The 24,016-nt window shown below is 45.3% G+C and overlaps 2 protein-coding genes across 3 annotated transcripts in view; one reads left to right on the top strand and one right to left on the bottom strand.

Annotated features, from left to right (window-relative positions):
• The window catches only part of eif3g (eukaryotic translation initiation factor 3, subunit G), a 30,390-nt gene extending 14,704 nt beyond the window's left edge, over positions 1-15,686 (top strand). The window contains exons 1-12 of one of the 2 annotated variants that reach the window (XM_078429585.1): positions 1,375-1,491; positions 1,580-1,629; positions 4,173-4,229; positions 6,138-6,182; positions 6,984-7,063; positions 8,233-8,292; positions 9,268-9,372; positions 10,942-11,128; positions 13,060-13,167; positions 13,804-13,940; positions 14,052-14,158; positions 15,144-15,675. In XM_078429585.1, coding sequence (XP_078285711.1) covers positions 1,481-1,491; positions 1,580-1,629; positions 4,173-4,229; positions 6,138-6,182; positions 6,984-7,063; positions 8,233-8,292; positions 9,268-9,372; positions 10,942-11,128; positions 13,060-13,167; positions 13,804-13,940; positions 14,052-14,158; positions 15,144-15,159 — 963 coding nt within the window. In that variant the 5' untranslated portion in view covers positions 1,375-1,480 and the 3' untranslated portion in view covers positions 15,160-15,675. Of the gene's footprint in view, positions 1-1,374; positions 1,492-1,579; positions 1,630-4,172; positions 4,230-6,137; positions 6,183-6,983; positions 7,064-8,232; positions 8,293-9,267; positions 9,373-10,941; positions 11,129-13,059; positions 13,168-13,803; positions 13,941-14,051; positions 14,159-15,143 lie in introns of those variants that run through there. The other variant, XM_078429584.1, reaches the window with a different exon arrangement.
• The window catches only part of dnmt1 (DNA (cytosine-5-)-methyltransferase 1), a 50,698-nt gene continuing 42,309 nt past the window's right edge, over positions 15,628-24,016 (bottom strand). The window contains exons 29-34 of the mRNA XM_078429583.1: positions 21,729-21,906; positions 20,518-20,713; positions 19,044-19,207; positions 18,120-18,236; positions 17,228-17,315; positions 15,628-16,034 (exon numbers count right to left, since the gene is read on the bottom strand). Coding sequence (XP_078285709.1) covers positions 15,997-16,034; positions 17,228-17,315; positions 18,120-18,236; positions 19,044-19,207; positions 20,518-20,713; positions 21,729-21,906 — 781 coding nt within the window. The 3' untranslated portion in view covers positions 15,628-15,996. The remainder of the gene's footprint in view (positions 16,035-17,227; positions 17,316-18,119; positions 18,237-19,043; positions 19,208-20,517; positions 20,714-21,728; positions 21,907-24,016) is intronic.

The raw sequence follows: 24,016 nt of genomic DNA, 5'->3' as shown, positions 1-24,016 counted from the left end.
TCCTTAAGAGCTCTATCTAGCTCTTTCTTGAATGCATTCAGAGAATTGGCCTCCACTGCCTTCTGAGGCAGAGAATTCCACAGATTCACAACTCTCTGACTGAAAAAGTTTTTCCTCATCTCCGTTCTAAATGGCCTACCCCTTATTCTTAAACTGTGGCCCCTTGTTCTGGACTCCCCCAACATTGGGAACATGTTTCCTGCATCTAACTTGTCCAACCCCTTAATAATCTTATACGTTTCGATAAGATCCCCTCTCACCCTTCTAAATTCCAGTGTATACAAGCCTAGTTGCTCCAGTCTTTCAACATATGACAGTCCCGCCATTCTGGGAATTAACCTAGTAAACTTAGTCTTAACCTAGTAACCTAGTCTTAACATTCCGAATTTTCTGCTTCCCTCTTCTCTGTTTTTATGTGTGTTAGTGCCCTAGATAATATGGTGTACTGCTTTAAACCTCTAACAATTTATATTTTTAAAAAAATATGTTAAATTTTTTTGGTGTTTTTTTTGTTAATCTTTTTTTAAACTTTGTCTTTTTAAAAAATGCTTATGTTTATTTATTTACTTATTTTCCTTGCATATCTTAAGTTGTATACCCTCTGAATGGTATTATGGATGGGGGGATATCGAATTTCGTCCAATATTGGATGACAAATAAAGCTATCTTGATCTTGATCAGCACTATTGCGTTCATGCATTGAATTGTCAAAGCCGTATTAATAAAATATCAGAAATAAACTTTGTTCAAAAAAAAAATCGTTTGCAAACATTTTATATACGAAGAAATTGCAGAGTTGTAAACATTGCCCAGTCTAGCACACGGATGCTGCCTTTGAAAACGGAGAGAATGAGACGGAGTTTCTTCCCACCGGCCATCAGGACTGTCAACTTTTATAACCCCAGAGACTAAATTTTTGTCTACACTATAGTAACTTATTAACTTTATTTATATGCTGTAACTGTAATTCTTTTTTGTGCACAATCCGCAGGCATTGCCACTTTCATTTCACTGCACATCGTGTATGTGTATGTGACAAATAAACTTGACTTGACTACTAAAATGGCGCTGAAATGTACCCATGTCTAAAAACCTACTGCGGTTTTTAGAGTCGAGTGGTCTATCTTGCTCCTCTAGTATCTTTGCTCGGTCCTCCCACCGGCGGCGGCGCTATGAGCCGCGGTCCTCCCACCGCCGGCGTCGCTGTGAGCCGCGGTCCTCCCACCGGCGGCGGTGCTGTGAGCCGCGGTCCTCCCACCGGCGGCGGCGCTGTGAGCCTCGGTCCTCCCACCGGCGGCGTCGCTGTGAGTCGCGGTCCTCCCACCGCCGGCGTCGCTGTGAGCCGCGGTCCTCCCACCGGCGGCGTCGCTGTGAGCCGCGGTCCTCCCACCGGCGGCGGCGCTGTGAGCCGCGGCCTTCTCCGTCCCTTCTCTTGCCGAGCGGCGGTGCCGGGTGAAGCCGCGCCTCGTGGATTCCTCCGATGGATTTCGAGTGAGTTTTACCTGAGCGGGGAGGGAGGGAGGACGGACGACGGTCCCATCACACCGCGGCCTCACTAACCGCTACCCTCTCTCTGCAGCTCGAAGCCCAGCTGGGCCGATCAGGTGGAGGAGGAGGGAGGAGACGAGGGTAAGGAGCAGGCCGCAGGCCGGGGCATGGGGCTGGACATGGGGCAGGACATGGGGCAGGACATGGGGCAGGGGGCATGGGATATGGGGTATGGGGTATAGGATATGGGGTATGGGGCATGGGATATGGGGCATGGGATATAGGATATGGGGCATGGGATATGGGGTATAGGATATGGGGTATAGGATATGGGGCATGGGATATGGGGTATAGGATATGGGACATGGGGTATAGGATATGGGGCATGGGATATGGGGTATAGGATATGGGACATGGGGTATAGGATATGGGGCATGGGATATGGGGTATAGGATATGGGGTATAGGATATGGGACATGGGGTATAGGATATGGGGCATGGGATATGGGGTATAGGATATGGGGTATAGGACATGGGGTATAGGATATGGGACATGGGGTATAGGATATGGGGCATGGGATATGGGGTATAGGATATGGGGTATAGGATATGGGACATGGGGTATAGGATATGGGGCATGGGATATGGGGTATAGGATATGGGGTATAGGATATGAGGTATAGGATATGGGACATGGGGTATAGGATATGGGGCATGGGACATGGGGTATAGGATATGGGACATGGGGTATAGGATATGGGGCATGGGGTATGGGGTATAGGATATGGGGCATGGGACATGGGGTATAGGATATGGGACATGGGGTATAGGATATGGGGTATGGGGTATAGGATATGGGGCATGGGACATGGGGTATAGGATATGGGGTATGGGATATGGGGCACGGGGTATGAGACATGGGGTATGGGACATGGGATATAGGATATATAGGCACGGGGTATGAGACATGGGGTATGGGGCATGGAGGGAGGGGGTTTACATGGGATAGAGGGTAAAGAGCATGGATACATACAAACATGGATACATAGAAAATAGTTGCGGGAGTAGGCCATTCAGGCCAGCGCCGCCTTCAATATGGTCATGGCTGATCATCCACAATCGGTACCCCGTTCCTGCTTTCTTCCCACATCCCTTAATTCCGTTAGCCGTAAGAGCTGAATCTAACTCTCTCTTGAATACAATACTTGTACATGGCACAATGAGGGCTGTGCAAAGGGTATAGGGGCTGGACATGGGACATAGGGGCTGGACATGGGACATTGGGGGTTTACACGGGATATGTGGCCTTACGCGGGATCTGAGGACTGTACGCGGGACATGGGGGCTGTATGCCGGACACGGTGTACATGGGACAAATGGGCTGTGTATGGGACATTGGGCCTGGACATGGGACATAGAGGCTGGTCATAGGACATTGGGGCTGGACATGGGACATTGGGACTGTACATGGGACAGAGGGACAAAAGGATGGGGGAGGGAATGGTGTGACTGGTAGTGAGATCACATTGCAGCTGGTAGAAATGTCAGAGAATGATTTGCTGGATATCCCCCCCCCCCCCCGTTCTGTCTGGGGACATGTACATAGTACATGATTTCTAGACATTAATGCAATCAAGAATTTAGTTTTTTTAGGTGACTGCTGAGATCATTGTGAGACTGCTGGAGTTTTGCACAAGTGGAAGAAAGTGGTGGGTAATTTGGGAAGTGGTCTACTCTGTCCTCAATTTGTCCTGGACTAATAGAGTAACAGAGGTGCATAGCATGGAAACAGGCCCTCTGGCCCAACTCGTCCTTGCCGAGCAAAGTGCCATCCTGAGCTAATCCCATTCCTGTTTTTGTAAGCTTCCAATGCTTGTCCTCGATTCCCAATGTCATGCCGAATGTTGCTCTTCTGGCTGAGAACCAGGGAGTTCCAGGAGCCAAAGGATGGTTGTGTTATTTTTTCGCCAAGGAGCTTTGAAGCTTCTCTTGTCTTGGACTGCTAATATGCTTCCGTAATCGAGCTCGGAATGGGGCGTGACATTGGTGATGCCGGTGACCTGGGTACCCAGTGGATCAGACTGTTTAAAGAGGGCGGAGTAGACTCGATGGGCTGAATGGCCAACTTCTGCTCCTATAACCTATGAAAACTGTGAAGTGTTGGCCTGAGAGAGGCCAGTCACATGGTTCCCTTATTTTGTCAATGGGTTTGGAGGGTTTTACAGGAGTAATGTTGGTGATATCTCTCCTGTGGTTTGATCACAAGGAAATCGGAACAAGTGTAGACCACTCAGCCTGCCTAGGATTGTTGGCTAACTGGCTTCGGTAAAGTTATAAAAATTGTCCTTTGTGTGTGGAGGATTGTGTTAGTGTACGGGGATCGCAGGTTGGCGCGGACTTGGTGGGCCGAAGGGCCTGTTTCTGCGCTGTATCTCTAATCTAAACTAATGATGCATAACAAGTGCTCAGTCAAGCTTTTTAAAATATTAGACTGGTTTTACCTTTCTGGTGACTTTGGCGAGCACTGGGCAGGGTCTCGGCGGTTTCACTGCTGTGGGTGGCCTCCTTTCAACGACATACAACCGATGCCCGTACCTGCCCTGTGCAGTGTGCTGATCAATGTCCCGGCACTTTTATCATCTTGCTGTTGATCACTGGAATGTTTAACCACTTTGCCATTCTAGAAAAAACTACTGGGAGTACATTTGAGGATGGAGATGAGGATGGATCGACGCAGAAAGGTAAGGCAGGTGGAAGACAATTGTTAGTTAAGATAATTATATTTTAAGTGATAGTGGTTTTCACTCTTCCTTGCCACACATCCATGCACACTAACATAGGACAGGCATTAGTGCATTCAGCCCATCAAATCTGCTCTGCCATTTGATCATTGCTGATCTATTTCTCCCTCTTAACCTCATTTTTAGTTTAGTTTAGTGATACAGCGCGGAAACAGGCCCTTCGGCCCACCGGGTCCGCGCCGACCAGCGATCCCCGTACATTAACACTATCCTACACACACTAGGGACAATTTTTTTAAACATTTACCAAGTCAATTAACCTGCAAACCTGTATGTCTTTGGAGTGTGGGAGGAAACCGAAGATCTTGGAGAAAACCCATGCAAGTCACGGGGAGAACGTACAAACTCCGTACAGACAGCACCCGTAGTCGGGATGGAACCCGGGTCTCCGTGGCTGCATTCGCCTGTAAGGCTGCAACTCTACCGCTGCACCGCCACGGCACTCCTGTCTTCTCCCATATCCTTTGACGCACTTACTAATCAAGAACCTATTACTCTCCACTTTTAAAATACGCAATGACTTGGCCTCCACAGCCGTTTGAGGCAATGAGTTCCACAGATTCACCACCCTCTGGCTAAAGAAATTCCGTCTCATATCCATTCTAAAGGCAAATCCTGTTATTCTAAGGCTGTGGCCTCTGGTCCTAGAGTCTCCCACTACTGGAAACATCCTCTCCACATCCACTCTGTCTAGGCCTTTCATTATTTGGCAGGTTTCAGATGGTCTACAGATGCTGGTTTAAACCAAAGGAATCAAGAAGAATTTGGTTTAACCTCTCGTCTGACAGTTGGTGCTGCAAGATAGAGTCAACCTGGTCAAACCTATGGGACTTGAACCCGCAACCTTGAGAATCAGAGGCAAGGATGCAAACCAGTGTACCACACCTGACCTCTTCAGGTGGATGCAGAGAGATGTCCAGAGTTTGGGGCTCATCGAGTTATTGGTCCACGTCAACTTTTTTTTGCCCATCACACATATCCCATTTGACTGCACTAGATCCTTATCTTTCTACGCCTTGCTTATCCATGTCACTGTAAATGCTGGTATCTTGCCAAGAACACAAAGTGCTGGAGTAACTCAGCGGGCTTATGTTGGGTTTATGTTGGCCAATGGGGGTAAAAAAACTGGGCAGTAAGGTGGGGTGATTGATTGATACAGGGCCATAGGAGGGAATGGGGCAATGAGATCAGCTTGGCTTGCAGGACTATGAGCGTTAATGGGGTTACTGGGGTAATGAGGGACAATTCTAAATGATCCATTGGGAAACCAACAAACGGCTTCAGACTTGAGCTGATTATCCTGCATCATTTGGGGTGCTTTTGGAGGCTCTAGGCCTGTACTCAATGGAGTTTGGAACGATGAAGGGGGACCTAATTGAAACTTACCAAATAGTGAAAGGCCTGGATAGAGTGGATGTGGGGAGGATGTTTCCACTAGAGTCTGGGACCAGAGGGCACAGCCTCAGAATAAAAGGACGTACCTTTAGAAAGGAGATTAGGAGGAATTTCTTTAGTCAGAGGGCGGTGAATCTGTGGTATTCATTGCCACAGATGGAACTGAGGCCACCATTGGCTATTTTGAAGGCGGAGTTACAGTTTCTTGATTAGAGGTATAGGGAGAGTAGGATTGAGAGGTAAAGACAGCTCACCCATGATTGAATGTCGGAGTGAACGTGCTCCTGTGACATGTGTACTTTTGATACAGAACTCTGGGGAGAATGGACAGTGGGGATAATTTAATGTTTAGACAAAGCTTTGGGGAGAGCGGGGGAAATGGGAATGAATGGATGAATACTTTATTGTCACATGTGACAACTCACAGTGAAATTCTTTGCTTGCATACCCAAGGTATACAAAATGTGGCCACCTACGATGCTGACAAAGTTACAACGGGTGAGTAATTGTAATTGATTTTATTAGCCAAGTATGAAAACAAGTATGTAAATCATACGAGGAATTTGATTTGCCATACAGTCATACCAAAAAAGCAACAGAACACGCAACCACATTAAAATTTAACATAAACATCCATCACAGCCGCTCCTCCACATTCCTCACTGTGATGGAAGCCAATAAAGTCTTATCTTCTTTCCTTTAAAAAATTTTTTTTTAAAGCATATGTACAAATAATAATAAACGACAAACTGGTTATAGAATTCTTACATAGCTTCAATTTTTAAATTTTTAAAGAAAAAATAAAGATGAAAAGAGACTGAAAAAAAAGACTATAAACTAATGGAGAGAAAGCAAAGAAAAAAGGGAATTACAAATATAAAGATTATGGGGATAGATCCGGGAGTTAATGAGTATAGTTGTACATCCAACCCTAAACTCAAGTTTATTATCTTCTTTCCTCACGGCAGTCTATGTTGCACTGGTGAAGGATATGGAGATGGTCTGTGTTTACACTCGCGCTGACCTGCTGAGTTGGGAAAGTGAGGCAGGAGGCTTCTTAATTTGATACCGTGACCTCTTCAATAGACAATAGGTGCAGGAGGAGGTCATTTGGCCCTTCGAGCCAGCACCACCAATGTGATCATGGCTGATCATTCTCAATCAGTACCCTGTTCCTGCCTTCTCCCCATACCCCCTGACTCCGCTATTCTTAAGAGCTCTATCTAGCTCTCTCTTCCTCAATCCCTGCACAGCTGTGCAGCAAAGTGCTTTCATTAATATGTTTTTCTCGATCTTTAGGTCCCCCGAAAGAATTGTTCAAAGGGAATCTTAAAACTGTCATCGATTACAAAGTTGATGAGGATGGGAAGAAATTCAAGGTAAGTTTTCTTCTGTGCTTGGAGAAATCATATCAAAAGATCTCCCTTTAACTTGCGAAGGAAGGAACTGCAGATGCTGGTATAAACTGAAGATAGACACAAAATGCTGGTGTAACTCAGCGGGACAGGCAGCATCTCTGGAGAGAAGGAATGGGTGACCTTTCGGGTCAAGACCCTTCTGCAGACTAGAGTCAGGGGAAAAGGAAACGAGGGATATACGCATGTAGAGAGAGATATAGAACAAATAAATGAAAGATATGCAAAAGAGTAACGATGATAAAGGATTTATTCACAAAATGCTGGAGTAACAGCAGGTCAGGCAGCATCTCGGGAGAGAAGGAATGGGTGACGTTTCGGGTCGAGACCCTTCTTCAGACGATGATAAAGGAAACAGGCCATTGTTAGCTGTTTGCTCTCAATTATTGATTTCTCTAATTTCAAGTAATACCTGCATTCCCTCTTTCTCCATCCCTCCCCCACCCAGCTTCCCGTTCTCACCTTGCAAATGTTAGGCACAGACAGCACCCATGGTTATGATGGAACCTGGGTCTCTGGCGCTGTGAGGCAACAGCTCTGCCAATTTGCTGCACTGTTGGCAATGGCAAATTATGAAGCTGTGGTTTTTTTAATTGAAACTGCTCCTGACAACTTTCAGCACACTGGTTGACTGTAAATGACTCACCTAGGGGTCATTGGCTTCAGCAGAGGTTCAGCATCATCTCTTGAGTTGACCAGCGATGGGTAGGAAACGCTGGCAAAGATCACACCTCAAGAATTTATTTAGTTTAGTTTAGTTTATTGTCACGTGTACCGAGGTACAGTGAAAAGCTTTTGCAGCGTGCTAGCCAGTCAGTGGAAAAGCAATACATGATTACAATCGAGCCGTCCAGTGTACAGATACATGATTAAGGAAATAATGTTTAGTGCAAGATAAAGCCCGATTAAAGATGGTCTGAGGGTCTTCAATGAGGTGGATAGTAGCTTAGGACCACTCTCTAAGTGTTGGTAAAATGGGCACAACTTGCCTTCAGCTGTGGAATAATATCGTGTATGGTGTGACGATAATATCCTTTATCCTTGTGCCTCGGTCAGTCATTTTGCAGGAAACTTTGGTTCATAAGGAAAACGCACGGTCACTTAAAAAACGACAAACTTTTATTTTTCCGCAGATTATCCGCACATTCCGAATCGAGACCAGGAAAGCTTCGAAAGCTGTGGCCAGGAGAAAGGTGAGTGTCGTTTGGAGCAAACGTTCTTGTAGAAAAAACATAATGAACAAAGAATTTAAAACAGTTCACTATTGCCATCGGGTCCGCGCCGACCAGCAATCCCTGCACATTAACACTATCCTACACGCACTTGGAACAGTTTTTACATTTACCAAGCCAATTAACCTACAAACCTAGGTATGATCCAGGGGATTGCTCGTATCTACCTGATAACAGATGACGGTTAGTTTTCAGTTTACAGCAACTTGGCCTTTTTCCTTTTAAGAGAAATCAGGTACAAAGTTTGAAAAGGTTCACGTTAGATTCACCTTGTCATTTAATTCACAAACAAGTTAACATCACATTTAAAATGACGGTCCCACGACCGACTCACGATTTAAAAGAGAAATCTGCCAAGGCTTTGAAGAGTACTGAAGTACGGTAGGCAATCTGTGCGGCGTCTCTTCGGGTTACGACACCTCCAGCGGTCCAAGCTTCCTCAGTATCACGGCGGTACAATGGCGCAGTGGTAGAGTTGCTGCCTCACAGCGCCAGAGACCCAGGATCAATCCTGACCATGGGTGCTGTCTGTACGGAGTTTGTACATTCTCCCCGTGACCTACCTGGGTTTTCTCCGAGATCTTCAGTATCCTCTCACGCTCCAAATGCGTACAGGTTTGTAGGTTAATTGGCTTGGAATAAATGTAAAAGAATTGTCCCTAGTGTGTGTAGGGTGGGGATCCCTGGTCGGTACGGAATGGGTGGACCAAAGGGCGCTAAACTAACTCGGCCCCTCAAGTCTACTCTGCCATTCAATCATGAGTGATCTATCCTTCTAAACTAAATCAGCCTCAGCCCGTGGGAACGGGACACGGTCGGTGAATCCGCTGGCTCAGAGGGAGAGTGAGACCCATCGCACCATACCTCTCGCTCGGTGCAGGAGGTGGATGTGTGCAACTACACTCAAATTGTGTCTGACTTTTTATCTGCTTTCAGAACTGGAAGAAATTTGGGACCTCGGAATACGACTCGTCAGGCCCTAATGTTTCCACGACAACCGCCAGCGACGACGTGTACATGACCTTCATCACTAGCAAAGAGGTGAGACACAGTGCGACCAGAGCGAAAATTTGAAAATTAACTATTTTAAAATCGAGTTTTTAACTTAACTGGTAGCCAGTGAACAGAGGCGACAGAGCGGAGAGCAATAAGCTTCAAACATCCTCTGGTACTTATAATAGTGAGAGAATAGAAACATAGAAAATAGGTGCAGGAGTAGGCCATTCGGCCCTTCGAGCCTGCACCGCCATTCAATATGATCATGGCTGATCATCCAACTCAGTATCCCGTACCTGCCTTCTCTCCATACCCCCTGATCCCTTTAGCCACAAAGGCCACATCTAACTCCCTCTTAAATATAGCCAATGAACTGGCCTCAACTACCTTCTGTGGCAGAGAATTCCACAGATTCACCACTCTCTGTGTGAAAAAAAACGTTCTCATCTCGGTCCTAAAAGACTTCCCCCTTATCCTTAAACTGTGACCCCTTGTTCTGGACTTCCCTAACATCGGGAACAATCTTCCTGCATCTAGCCTCTCCAACCCCTTAAGAATTTTGTACGTTTCTATAAGATCCCCCCTCAATTTTCTAAAGTCCAGCGAGTATAAGCCGAGTCTATCCAGTCTTACTTCATATGAAAGTCCTGCCATCCCAGGAATCAATCTGGTGAACCTTCTCTGCACTCCCTCTATGGAATGTTGGGTGTGGTGGGACACCGTGTACAATACGGGGTTCATGAATGAGCCGTGTGGGGTGAAGATGAACAGAGTTGCTACGGGGTGAGAGACCGACGCAGGGGTAGGTCGTGGATGGATAGTTCAGCGAACGCTGCCGTTGCATAGGAAGCTTAAATCAGCCCCACTGTGTAGAATGGTTCAGTGTTTCTTACGCGCCCTCAGCCCCACTGAGGGTTTGGTTCATCCAGCGCTGTGCAGTCGGAGAAGGACAATAAATGGTGGCCTTGCCAGTGAGGCCTGGATTCCTTCTGTAATTCATCAGTCTGAAGAAGGCTCTCGACCCAAAACTTCACCCATCCTTTCTCTCCTGTCCCGCTGAGTTATTCCAGCATTTTGTGTCTATCTTCGGTTTAAACCAGCATCTGCAGTTCCTTCCTACACATTCTTTCTGTAATTCCTTCAATGGGTATTTTTATGGCAGAGATCGATAGATTCTTGATCAGTACGGGTGTCAGGGGTTAAGGGAAGAAGGCAGGAGAATGGGTTTAGGTGGAAGAGATAGATCAGCCATGATTGAATGGCGGAGTAGACTTGATGGGCCGAATGGCCTAATTCTGCTCCGATCACTTATGACATGTAACTGCATCAGGAATGATTTAGTCCACTCAAGGTGTTTATGCTCCTATTTGATGTAGTTGTTTCCTCTGACACATCAGACTGGGTTGGTTTGTTTGATTGTCACACATACCAAGATACTGCAAAAAGCTGCTTGGTGTGCCCATCCAGGCAAATCATCCATTGACGGGTACAATCACATCGAGTGTTACAGTAGCAGAAAAAGCGGAGATAAAGCTGCAAGGGATGAAGTAGATTGGAGGATCAGGAAGGTCTGTTCAGTAGTCGGATGAATTGACTCTTTGAAACTTTTCGCAGGATCTGAGCTGCACTGAAGAAGAAGACCCGATGGCCAAGCTGAAGGGGCAGAAGATTGTGTCGTGCCGAATCTGTAAAGGCGACCACTGGACCACACGCTGCCCGTACAAGGACACCCTGGGACCCATGCAGAAGGAGCTGGCCGAGCAGCTGGGGCTTACCACAGGCGATAAGGAGAAAGGATCAGGTACGTGGTTCTGGGGGTAAGAAATGTCTGCGCACTTCATGCAGCGCAGTCCAGTGCAGGGAACCACACTAAAAGTCAGGAGACGTGTTCAAATCCCACCCATTGATATAAGAAGCCATTAGGAGATAGCATCGATACATTGGCTGTGGAGTTACTGTCATTTAAAAAATAATCGGGTTCACTGGTGCGCACCAGGGAAGGCAATCTGCTGTCCGAACCCGGTCTGGCCTATGTGTGACCCCCCAGTGGGACAGCACGGAAGCAACCCTTCAGCCCACCAAGTCTGCGCTGGCCATCAAACTCGCCTTTACATGAATCTCACATTATTCTCCCACTTCACCCATCTGCAGACAGGGAGCTACTTTACAGTAGCTGGTTAACCTACCAACCCGTCTGTCTTTAGGATGTGGGAGGAAGTCGGAGCGCCTGGGGGAAACCCGTGCGGTCACAGGGAGAATGTGAAAACAGATCAGATTGAACCTGGGTCTCTGCGGCAGCAACTCCACTAGCCATGTCACTGCCTCTAACCTGCTCTCTGACAAAGTCTTCTCTGAGAAGAACAATAAACGGTGGCCTAGATTACTTCTGTAACTTCATCAGGAATGATTTAGTCTTCTCAAGGAGTTTGTGCTCCTATTCACTGTAGTTTCCTCTTGACACATCAGACTGGTTAGTTTTGTTTTATTATTGTCACACCAAGATACTGCAAAAAACTTTGTGTTATCCAGGCAAAACATCCATTCACGAGTACCAACAAACCAAGCAGAATAAGTGGAGATAAAGGTGCAAGGGCTGTGACGAGGTAGCTTGTGAGGTCTGTTCAGAGTCTGATGACAAAGTGAAGGTGTTGTTCCTAAATTGGGTGCTATGTGCATTCAGGCTTTTGAATCTTCTGGGAGAAGAGGGAATGACCGGGGCTGCTCTTCAACTGAGGCTTTTAATTGTAGCATGCTTGCTGGAGAATCGTGCCATGCCTTCAGAGACCCTGGCTGACTCCCTGTCCCCGGGGACTGAAGATTGACACAAAATGTTGGAGTAACTCAGCGGGGACAGGCAGCATCTCTGGAGAGAAGGAATGGCTGATGTTTTGGGTCGATACCCTTCTTCACTGAGTTACTCCAGCATTTTGTGTCCATCTTTGATGTAAACCAGCATCTGCAGTTCCTTCCTGCACATTGGGCGTCATTCCCTCTCTTGTTTGGTCTGCGCTCCCAGCTTGGTCCCCGCCAGTGAGCTAAATCCCTGATGCTTAGCATTATCCAGAGTGTGTAGATACATGTCAAAACATCTCCACAGAGTTCCTGTAGATCTCGTCTGCTCTCCCACCGTTTTCAGTCTGTGAGTGAGCCCAGGGTTGTTTTATAAGAAAATAACTGCAGATGCTGGTACAAATCGAAGGTATTTATTCACAAAATGCTGGAGTAACTCAGCAGGTCAGGCAGCATCTCATTCCTTCTCTCCTGAGATGCTGCCTGACCTGCTGAGTTACTCCAGCATTTTGTGAATACCCAGGGTTGTTTTACATTCCCATGACAACTCTTGACAGCTGCCAATGCCAGGGAAAATCTCCTGGACGTATTTGCTGCAGTACCGCCAGCAACCAGAAGATGGTAGCATTGTACCTTTGTGCACAGTGGATTTTTATTCGTTTAAAAGAATGGTGGCGTTCTCTGGCTGGGGTAGACAAAGAAAATGAGTTATTATTTTCTTGTGTACGTCTCAACATCTCACATGAAAGGTGACGGCTATCTGTCCAATGAAGTCTCCTTGAGTTTTTGAGCTCAAGTTGCTGAAATGGGACTTGAATGCAGAACCTTGCACCACATTGAAGTGTGTACACTCCTTTGAGCCACAGCCAATACTAGACGTTTGAGGGGTGGAGATGTGTCGCGCAGAGTTTTATTTTAAAAAGTTTTATTCCTTGTTCCCAGATCCTGAACCAGTCCAACCAGCTCAGAGCAAGACTGGCAAATATGTTCCACCCAGCCTGCGAGATGGAGCCAATCGCCGGGGAGAATCAATGCAGACTAATCGCAGAGGTGAGAGGGCTTAGGGTTAAACAACACTGCACTGTTTATCCAACACCCCACACCCACAACAGGAGGGTTAAACATGGCACAAACTCACTCTTTGCTGCTCTTTCCACTGAAAATGTTGACTGCCCAGACCTGGTGGGCTAGTCTAATAACTGCACTGTGGATGTACCTGTAATTAATGGGGAGAGCGAGGTTGAGCAAGGCAGTCTGTTGCTTGCTGGAGATTGCTGTGTGAGGTTCTGACGCACGATACTATGGAACTTTATTTATCCTTGGGTGGGGGAGGGGGGGGGTTTAGACACATGTACTAATTACGAATCTGTCGATAGTTTAGTTTAATGATTCAGCGTAGAAACAGGCCCTTCGGCCCACCCACTAGTGATCCCCGTGCACTAACACTATCCTATGCGAGGGACAATTTACACCAAGCCAATTGACCTACAAACCGGTATGTCTTTGGAGTGTAGGAGGAAACCAGAGATCTCAAAACCCAGGGAGGTCCCAGGGAGAACATACAAACTCCAAACACAGCACCCGTAATCGGGATCGAACCCGTGTCTCTGGCGCTGTAAGTAAGCGACTCTACCGCTGCTCCACCGTGATATCCACGTAAAAAATATCTACCTTCCTGTTCTGCAGCGGATGACAATGCCACGATTCGTGTCACCAATCTCTCTGAGGACACACGAGAGACTGACCTGCAGGAACTCTTCAGACCTTTTGGTTCGATTTCTCGGATCTACCTGGCAAAGGACAAGAACACTGGCCAGTCCAAGGTAATGCCCTTGATGTCTTGATTTGGATTAGCATTGTGTTGTGTGTTTCCTCCTTCAGGCTCGACATGCTAGACCCTGTATTCCAGTAATCTTGGTTGTTTTCATTTGCAGGGTTTTGCCTTCATCAGCTTCCATCGGCGCGAGGATGCAGCCAGAGCCATTGCTGGCGTCTCTGGTTTTGGTTACGATCATTTAATCCTAAATGTGGAATGGGCCAAGTAAGTGTTTAAATGTTTGCTTTGCTACAAAGGTTTCCTGGCAGATGTTGCTAATGTCTGGTGTCAGTCTCTGCAGGTCGTCAAGTTTGTCATATGCAAATCTTATGACAAGTTTGTCGTTTGTCACAATGTAAATCTTACAGGTACAGAATTAGACGACATGCAAGAACATAAATTCTGCAAGACAGTGAAATGTGTGCAAAAAAATCAGAAACCATGTCCATGGTAGTAGATGAGGTGTTTTATTGCTGAGAGGGTTTTGTTTAGAGATAGTGTGGAAACAGGCCCTTTACCCACTGGGGACAATTTACAATTTTTACCAAAGCCAATTAACCTACAAACATGTACGTCTTTAGAGCGTGGGAGGAAACCGGAACTCCCGGGGAAAAACGTACAAACTCTGTACAGCACCTGGGTCTCTGGCACTGTAAGGCAACAACTCTATTGCTGCGCCCTTGTGGTTGTGCAGGTTGGTCAAAGAACCCAATAATTGTAGGAAAGTAGCTGTTCTTGAACTTCACGCTCCTGTACCTCCTGCCTAACAATCATTAAGAAGCGGGCATAGTCTTGATGTGGAAATCCTTGATGAAGCCGCCTTCGCCTTAAGGCAATGATTCATGTAATTTTTTTGATGTGTACTGACATGCTGGTGGTCAGGGCTGGAAGGTCCAACAACAAACACAATGTACATTAGTGTTGCAGTTTTGTATAAGAGTAGCCGCACACGAGACAATGTATGCCAACTCTTTGGCTATCCTTTGTCCGGGAATCTTTAACTTATTCCACACAAGATTTGAACATGACAGAAATAAGTTAAATAAAATACTTAAAGGGCAACAAAAAGGAAGTCTTTACCTGTTTGTATGATGATATTGTTTTCTTCCTTTTACATTTGGTCAGGGGTGATCCAGACCAGTTTAATATGGTAAGAGTTGCGGAGGGTGTTTAATTAACTTTGTCTTATGATGCATACTTTCTTTTACAGGCCATCAACCAACTGAAAGGTCGTATCATCTGAGCAAGCGAACTTCAACGTCAAATAAGTCAGTCATTAACATCAAATTAAATATTTAGATAAGACTTCTGCCTCCAATGCAGTTACTGGAAATGAGTGTCGAAGTTGTTCTTCATACTCAAAAGGCCTCACAGAAGTTTTTTATTCCTTCCCCATATCGCAGCTTAATAACCCAGTCAGTGCTACAGCCTCATGTTTTGAGTGACTTGGGTACTTATATAAAGTACCACTTTATTTAACTATAATTACCATGGAGGCAAGTGGTAAAAATAAAGACAGACCATGATCACGAGAGGAAATGGTGCATCGGGATTGCCTGAGCTCTGTCTTTATTGTAATAATTAGCTGCACTATATATGTCCAAATTGAGAATGAGGTTTACCTCTCCACCTGTTGACTGACTATTTGCAGTATTGTGTGTACAAGCATTGCTTTGAAGAAATAAAATAACTTGCCAGATATGAACACGTGTTCAGCACGATAGCATTCCACTTAAGATATTTATTGAAATATTACAACATATAAAAACTACAAGTTTATTAAACATATGAATCACCACTGCAGAAAGTGGGCAATTATTGAAACACTGTGCATTTTAAAACCACATTAAAATCCACAATGCATGACAGCACTGCACAATCAAGAGAAAAATGTTCATTCTTAACTAAAAACAATGTTACATCTTCATTGGCTGCTTCACATCAGCCAGTTTAAAAAAGGACATTAGTTCACCAAACAGTCACAGGAATCCCATGTTATTTTCTTTCCTCCTGCCCTTGAATGCTGTGCATGAAGATGAAAACATCAAGCTGAAGGAGATGAATCAGGCACTTGTGTCCATGGTCTCTACTTTGATGTGCTCTACAGAAAGGAGTAAGAGTATTGATTTTGTAGCCTTGGCCTGAGCCCTTACCTTCTTGCTGCCACACTCTCATCTTTCCTGTGATCCATCACAAACAAAAAACACCTCTTGCTGCGAGGAACCTTCTCAGACCTCTGCACCACTCTACAATATTCAACTGCAAATTCCAATTTTAAAGGCACAGCCTCGGTTATTACACACCCATTTACAGATTGTACCTCAGGATGGCAAGGAGTACTGGAGGTGCTCCTGCACTCTGCACTGGAGGGGAGCACGATCAGTTCCCCATCGCACTGCAGATGTCTAGTACTTACTGTAAAGAGATCAAAGTTATGTCTTTGAAAACCTCTGCAGTTGATTATATTTGATGTTATGGAGAGTAGATTGAAATGATAAAAGCCTCACAAAAAGGGACTTTGGCATCCCTAAAATTAAACACACTTAAAATTTCTCAAGTACCTTAATAAATTGCTTTGATGTGCAGAGAGATTGATGTGGCATCCATGCACGACAAGATTCCAAGTTAATCCCCCTGGACTAGATTGATTAATGATTGTTTTCTTCAGACACTGGAATCGAACAGCATCATTAGATGGCTAACATCCACACATCACGAGAGAGTTGGGTATGAGCGCTGCAGATTTGGAATGGGCTTTTAACCTACAACATGTGCTGTGCAACCAGTCCATCTGCTGCACACTTAGAAGCAGCATGTCAAGTATCAGATTCAAAAGTCATTTAGGCTACATAGAAAATAGGTGCAGGAGTAGGCCATTCGGCCTGTAGAGCCAGCACCGCCATTCAATATGATCATGACTGATCAACCAAAATCAGTACCCCGTTCCGGCTTTCTCCCCATATCCCTTGATTCCCTTAGCCCTAAGAGCTAAATCTAGCATCCCTACTCCGAACACTGCCAAAACATTCATAACAAAACTACAAGAGTTCATGACTGCTCACCACAATCTTCTTGCCAACAATTAGCGAATGACTATTAATGCCAGCAATGCCAACATCTCACAAGAATGGAAAATATTGGATTCCTCAAATGATGTTAAAGGAAGCAGTGAACCAGACGTAACGTCTTACCACAGGTTAAATTCTTGCTAGAGGCACCCAGGATTCAAAAATGGAATAACCAGAAATCTAAAAGGTTTAAGTCAAATTATGAAATAGATTTGGTCCCATTTACCTGTGTTCCCTTTCTTCCTGTCAAGTGCACAAAGTTTGATTTCCATGCCGATAGCTTTAGCCAGAGGAGGTGGTACTGCATTGCCAACCTGAGAATTGTAAAAGCATTGCTGAGTTATTAAGAAATAAAATCTATAATAGAAAGTTTGCCAATGCCTAACAAATGAGTCATTACTCTGGTGGAAGCACTGTGGCAGCCTGGCTCCCCCATGTGTTTATATTCCCAATTATTACTTGTGGAATGTAAGAGACACAGGATATCTGAGCAGCCTATTGTACCTATGCATTGGCAGAAGACAGGCTCTCCCAATACATTCCAGCCAAATTGCTGACTGCTAAACTGTTGCCAATAACACCAGATTATTCTCTACAATCCTGCCTGCTAGCAGAGATTTAACGTTGCTCCTGGATTCCTGCTAATAATGAGATCAAAGCTCAATGTCAATAGTTTGGTTGACCTGGACTCAGCGGGTTGAAGGGTCTGTCTCACGGTTGTATCCCGAAACAAAAAATAGAAATCTCGGAATACTACCAAAGCTTGGTGAGATGGTTCCTGGGAGGTTGTGTACAAGAAAGGACATACATGCAACAGAGAATGTGAGGATTCACAACATTGATTATTGGTATGAAGCAACGGGGGGGAAACCGAAGATCTCGGAGAAAACCACACGGTCACGGGGAGAAGGTACAAACTCCGTACAGACAGCACCCGTAGTCAGGATGGAACCCGGGTCTCTGGCGCTGTACGGCAGCAACTCTACCGCTGCGCCACCATACTGCCCATGGTACTATGTGGTACTTACACAGTTCTACCAGGTGAAGGTTGCCATGTTTAATTACACCTACTCTTCAACTACAGATACAGTATGAATGCCAGAATCCGTTGCACCCACCTGTCTGTGCTTGTCCAAAACGTTCCCAAAGAGCCGGTAGGTGTCCGGGAATCCCTGGGAGCGTGCACACTCTCGCACACTCACCACACGGTGCTGTTCAGGATGTAGAACACGACCCTGGAAAATGGCAAGTTACATTTCTTCATAAATATCATTAGCTCTTGCCCCTTCCATTGCCCCTCTTGACAGTGACCATCATGCCCACCAAACAATCTCTCAGCAAGCTGGAGCACTTAGAGCCAACACAGTACGCATTCCACAGCAGGAATATCCCTTCAACCGTTGAATCAAAGAATTATGGATATTTGGTGGTAAAAGTTGTTCATGGGTTGAGGACAACGTCAGGCTCCATCTGATTCTAGGTTAGTAAAAATAACAGCCTACTTCCCTTTTGGCAACCGTTCCACCTACATCTTGTAATAAGAGGCAGTAAACACACCAGGAATAAGTACGAAATATACTCATCTTCCAAAGTTGCACCCCAAGTACAGCAGCCTTACTGCTGCCTGACCAAATCCAGGATCTTTCTGGTCTTTACAACACGTGCTGTCTACCCAAGCAAAGCAGTTCAATGCATTCACTTGACAGAAATGGACCAGGTGCAAAAACAGCATGTGGCGGATCACAAAGTGTTAATGAAGAGGTCGATGCCGTTGTGAATCAGCTGTTCCCAAATTACTTGAGTACAGTGTAAATAAACTATAATAGAGTATTCTTCAAAACTGGGGTGCTCCAAACAAAAAGGCTGACCAATGCTGGATTCGGGCCTTGTGAAAACCAGCTCATCTTAAGACACTGTGTCCATTTTTCTCCTGAATTCCCAACCTTCCACGAACATCCCCTCGTATTTAAGGTGCCAACAAATGTTCATGTGCAATTAGTAATTTCATTTTTGAGATGTCAGCAGCAGCAACATTCTCTTACCTGCTTTCCCATCGGCTCAGGATTGGTGACGGTGGTGCTGAAGAATCCATCCCATTCCAGCCTACCGTACAGACCGGCCCAGTGATTGTGTCTGTTTCCAGTGTGGGGCAGGCACCAGGGAATGAGTGTGTTGAACTGTCTGTCAGCCGACTCACACTGCTTACCTGCAAACCAAAACACCAGCCATACATCATTGTGGTCCCAGACAGTTACTGCAACACCAGCCATACATTATTGTGGTCCCAGACAGTTACTGCAACACCAGCCATACATTATTGTGGTCCCAGACAGTTACTGCAACACCAGCCATACATTATTGTGGTCCCAGACAGTTACTGCAACACCAGCCATACATTATTGTGGTCCCAGACAGTTACTGCAACCAAAGTCTCCTTTCAATTGACATTAAAGTCAGCAATGTAAGGGTCACAAATGGGCAAATTTAAAAGCAAATATAAATCCAGAATTACATTTTTTGTGGAATGTAGATTTGAGAAATTTATGCCGATTAAATTTTGCACCTTATACCTGCCGGTTGATGAGAATGCCATAATTATAAAATTCAAGAAATTTAAGACAATGAGAGATTACTATTAGGCTCTGTGGCCCCATAGCAGAAGCGTCCATGTGGCTGGGCTGGAAACTGGAAGTGTCCTGAGCTAATTCTGCTACCACCACCATCTACTGTACAAGTGACGGCTCCCACTGATTGTCGCCGGAAGCTTCCGCCCTTTTCAGGACGGACGATGACAGCGATGTAACATTTGAATGATGGACACAAAAGAAAGAAGAAGTCCGCTCAGTCACAATAAAAAGCTGTGTTCTTGCTGATTTTTCATTTCCATCTGACCTTGCAAGTAAACCCGACCACAAATACTTAACACTGTGCAGCTGATACACGTTTCGCTCTTTTTATCATCATAGGGTTACCAGATTATCAAATTCTCTTACAGCTGCGCATGCAACTCCACAAGAGCATCAGAACTAGCAGTAGTCCATGTGGCTTCTGCTCTTCAACCTGGCGCATCATTCAATAAAACTTTGGCCAAACAAACATTTAACTTGGAACGAGCATCATAACTGGCTATCAAACTTTACAACTCCTCCCCCTTCTGTCGTGGGGTAGACCGAGACTGACCCACCCCCACAACCAATCTTTGCACATCCCCCAAGCCTTTCCACTCATCACTTTCATTTCATGTCTCATGGATTTTGAGTTTTATGACTGTGGGCAGATCAATTTCCCTCCTGGGATAAATAAAGTTCTATCGTACCCCCTTCTTCGTGTTTGTTAAACTGCCTGCCCTGGCACTTTTGAGGCATTGCCCCTTCTTATGAAATGATACTAGTTGATTTATATTGCCTTTTTATTCATCCTTTGCAAATGTGTTAAGGTACAAACATTAACACGTGCACACAGATGTACGACGGCAGATGGAAACACTGTTCACCACAAAGTACATTGGACACTAACCGTCTGCGCAAGAGCACACTCCACGTAGAGCACCAGTGCTGCTATGTCCGTTCTTCTTGTCGTGGTGCGTGTACCTCAGCTTTTTGGTCATGGTGCCATCGGAAAGGCGCACCTCAATATTTGGCAGATCACGCCAGTCAGACCCCGGGGCAAGGGGAATGTGACGCATTCTGCCCGCGACCAAGGCACTCATATCCTGAGAAGGGAAGGGGCAAACACAAGGGAGAGGTTTGGGGGAAAAAAGGAGGTGAATGAGAAAGATATCATAAGCATTTACACTTCAATATCATACGGTCATATGAGTAGAATTAGGCCATGTGGCCCATCTAGTCTACTCCGCCATTCAATCATGGTCTGTCTGTCTATCTATCTACCTATCCATCTATCTGAAGACGGGTCTCGACCCGAAACGTCACCCATTCCCTCTCTCCTGAGATGCTGCCTGACCTGCTGAGTTACTCCAGCATTTTGTGAATAAATATCTCTCCCTCCCAACCTTTTTCTCCTGCCTTGTCACCATACATCAGGAGAGATCTTTAAGAGTGTAGGAAACTAGATGTTAGAAATGACAGAGGTCACCACAACTGGAGTATTAGTTAGATTAATGATTGCAATATAGATTAATAATTGGCCGCATAAATCTGGAAGCAAGTTTTAAAGAAATGGCTACATTTCTACAGCACTTTTCAGAACACGCCTGAAGCACTTTAGAGTCAAGGAATGACTTAAATGCAGCAAAATGTTTGCACCCAGAAAATCCCCTCAAAATGCAATTTAATAATCATCAGATGATCTGTTTTATGGCAGAGGGATAAATATCATTATCAGGGAGTCTCTGGTATTTCATCCCATAAAAAGGGCATCTCTGGAAGAGGAAACGTCTTGCAACATTACACTGTGGTGTGACTGGACATTTGTGATCAGAACTCGGAGCCAAAGTTGATACTACAACCTTCAGACTCGGAGGTAACAATGTAATGCATTAAACCACAATTACACTGAAAATGATAAATCTTTGGGCTAGTCAGCCAGGTAAACCCAGACCGACCAAGCATAGAAAATTCTGGGAACGGGTGAATATAAAAGCTAAATTGATTGTGGGTGTTTATTGAGACTTTAATTATTTGTTCATCTACAAGGATTAGCAGCTTCTAAAGTGGGGATAGTTTTGCACAGAGTTATGAGATCGCATCCAGGCTGTAAAAACGTACCTTACAGACATGATCCCGCAGAATGGGCTGGTACTGTGTGCCCCGAATCTGCCGCTGGAACCAGGACTGAGGTTCACCATTGTACGAGATTTCCAGTGCCGATGCTCCATTGCGAATTTCAGGCAGATCAGACATGGTATCTCTCACCGTGATGGTTCTGTATGGAGCAGACTTTGTTCTGTGGAAGATTTAATGGTTTTCGAATTAATTTAATGGCACTTCGCATCATCCATAATATTAGCAAGATCTCCTCATGGCTTATTTAGTGCTTGAATCACAGCACACTATTCGAACATGAGATCCTCCAGAAACGAGGTGATTAATTAGCTGACTTAAGTCGGGTGAAATGATTAACACGAAATCATGCGGTGATACTGCACACTTGCAGGATGGAAGAATAAAGCATTCAGCACATATTAAAAAAATATGTTTGTAGAAGATCTAGCAGAAGGAAGCTTGTCTCTGCAAGATAGAAGACTGAGGTTATAGACAATAGGTGCAGGAGTAGGCCATTCAGCCCTTCGAGCCAGCACCGCCATTCAATGCGATCATGGCTGATCACTATCAATCAGTACCCCGTTCCTGCCTTCTCCCCATACCCCCTCACTCCGCTATCCTTAAGAGCTCTATCCAGCTCCCTCTTGAAAGCATCCAACGAACTGGCCTCCACTGCCTTCTGAGGCAGAGAATTCCACACCTTCACCACCCTCTGACTGAAAAAGTTCTTCCTCATCTCCGTTCTAAATGGCCTACCCCTTATTCTCAAACTGTGGCCCCTTGTTCTGGACTCCCCCAACATTGGGAACATGTTATCTGCCTCTAATGTGTCCAATCCCCTAATTATCTTATATGTTTCAATAAGATCCCCCCTCATCCTTCTAAATTCCAGTGTATACAAGCCCAATCGCTCCAGCCTTTCAACATACGACAGTCCCGCCATTCCGGGAATTAATCTAGTGAACCTACGCTGCACGCCCTCCATAGCAAAAATATCCTTCCTCAAATTTGGAGACCAAAACTGCACACAGTACTCCAGGTGCGGTCTCACCAGGGCCCGGTACAACTGTAGAAGGACCTCTTTGCTCCTATACTCAACTCCTCTTGTTACGAAGGCCAACATTCCATTGGCTTTCTTCACTGCCTGCTGAACCTGCATGCTTCCTTTCATTGACTGATGCACTAGGACACCCAGATCTCGTTGAACTCCCCCTCCTCCTAACTTGACACCATTCAGATAATAATCTGCCTTTCTATTCTTACTTCCAAAGTGAATAACCTCACACTTATCTACATTAAACTGCATCTGCCATGTATCCGCCCACTCACACAACCTGTCCAGGTCACCCTGCAGCCTTATTGCATCTTCCTCACAATTCACACTACCCCCCAACTTAGTATCATCTGCAAATTTGCTAATGGTACTTTTAATCCCTCCGTCTAAGTCATTAATGTATATCGTAAATAGCTGGGGTCCCAGCACCGAACCTTGCGGTACCCCACTGGTCACTGCCTGCCATTCCGAAAGGGACCCATTTATCCCCACTCTTTGCTTTCTGTCTGTTAACCAATTTTCTATCCATGTCAGTACCCTACCCCCAATACCATGTGCCCTAATTTTGCCCACTAATCTCCTATGTGGGACCTTGTCGAAGGCTTTCTGAAAGTCGAGGTACACCACATCCACTGACTCTCCCTTGTCAATTTTCCTAGTTACATCCTCAAAAAATTCCAGTAGATTTGTCAAGCATGATTTCCCCTTCGTAAATCCATGCTGACTCGGAACGATCCCGTTACTGCTATCCAAATGCTCAGCAATTTCGTCTTTTATAATTGACTCCAGCATTTTCCCCACCACTGATGTCAGACTAACTGGTCTATAATTACCCGTTTTCTCTCTCCCTCCTTTCTTAAAAAGTGGGATAACATTTGCTATCCTCCAATCCACAGGAACTGATCCTGAATCTATAGAACATTGAAAAATGATCTACAATGCTTCCACTATTTCTAGAGCCACCTCCTTAAGTACTCTGGGATGCAGACCATCAGGCCCTGGGGATTTATCAGCCTTCAGTCCCATCAGTCTACCCAAAACCATTTCCTGCCTAATGTGGATTTCCTTCAGTTCCTCCATCACCCTAGGTTCTCCAGCCCCTAGAACATTTGGGAGATTGTGTGTATCTTCCTCAGTGAAGACAGATCCAAAGTAACGGTTTAACTCGTCTGCCATTTCTTTGTTCCCCATAATAAATTCCCCTGCTTCTGTCTTCAAGGGACCCACATTTGCCTTG

The sequence above is a fragment of the Rhinoraja longicauda genome, chromosome 37 (genome assembly GCF_053455715.1).
Source record: "Rhinoraja longicauda isolate Sanriku21f chromosome 37, sRhiLon1.1, whole genome shotgun sequence".
Taxonomy (NCBI): Eukaryota; Metazoa; Chordata; class Chondrichthyes; order Rajiformes; family Arhynchobatidae; genus Rhinoraja; species Rhinoraja longicauda.
This window is presented reverse-complemented; position numbering and strand designations above follow the sequence as displayed.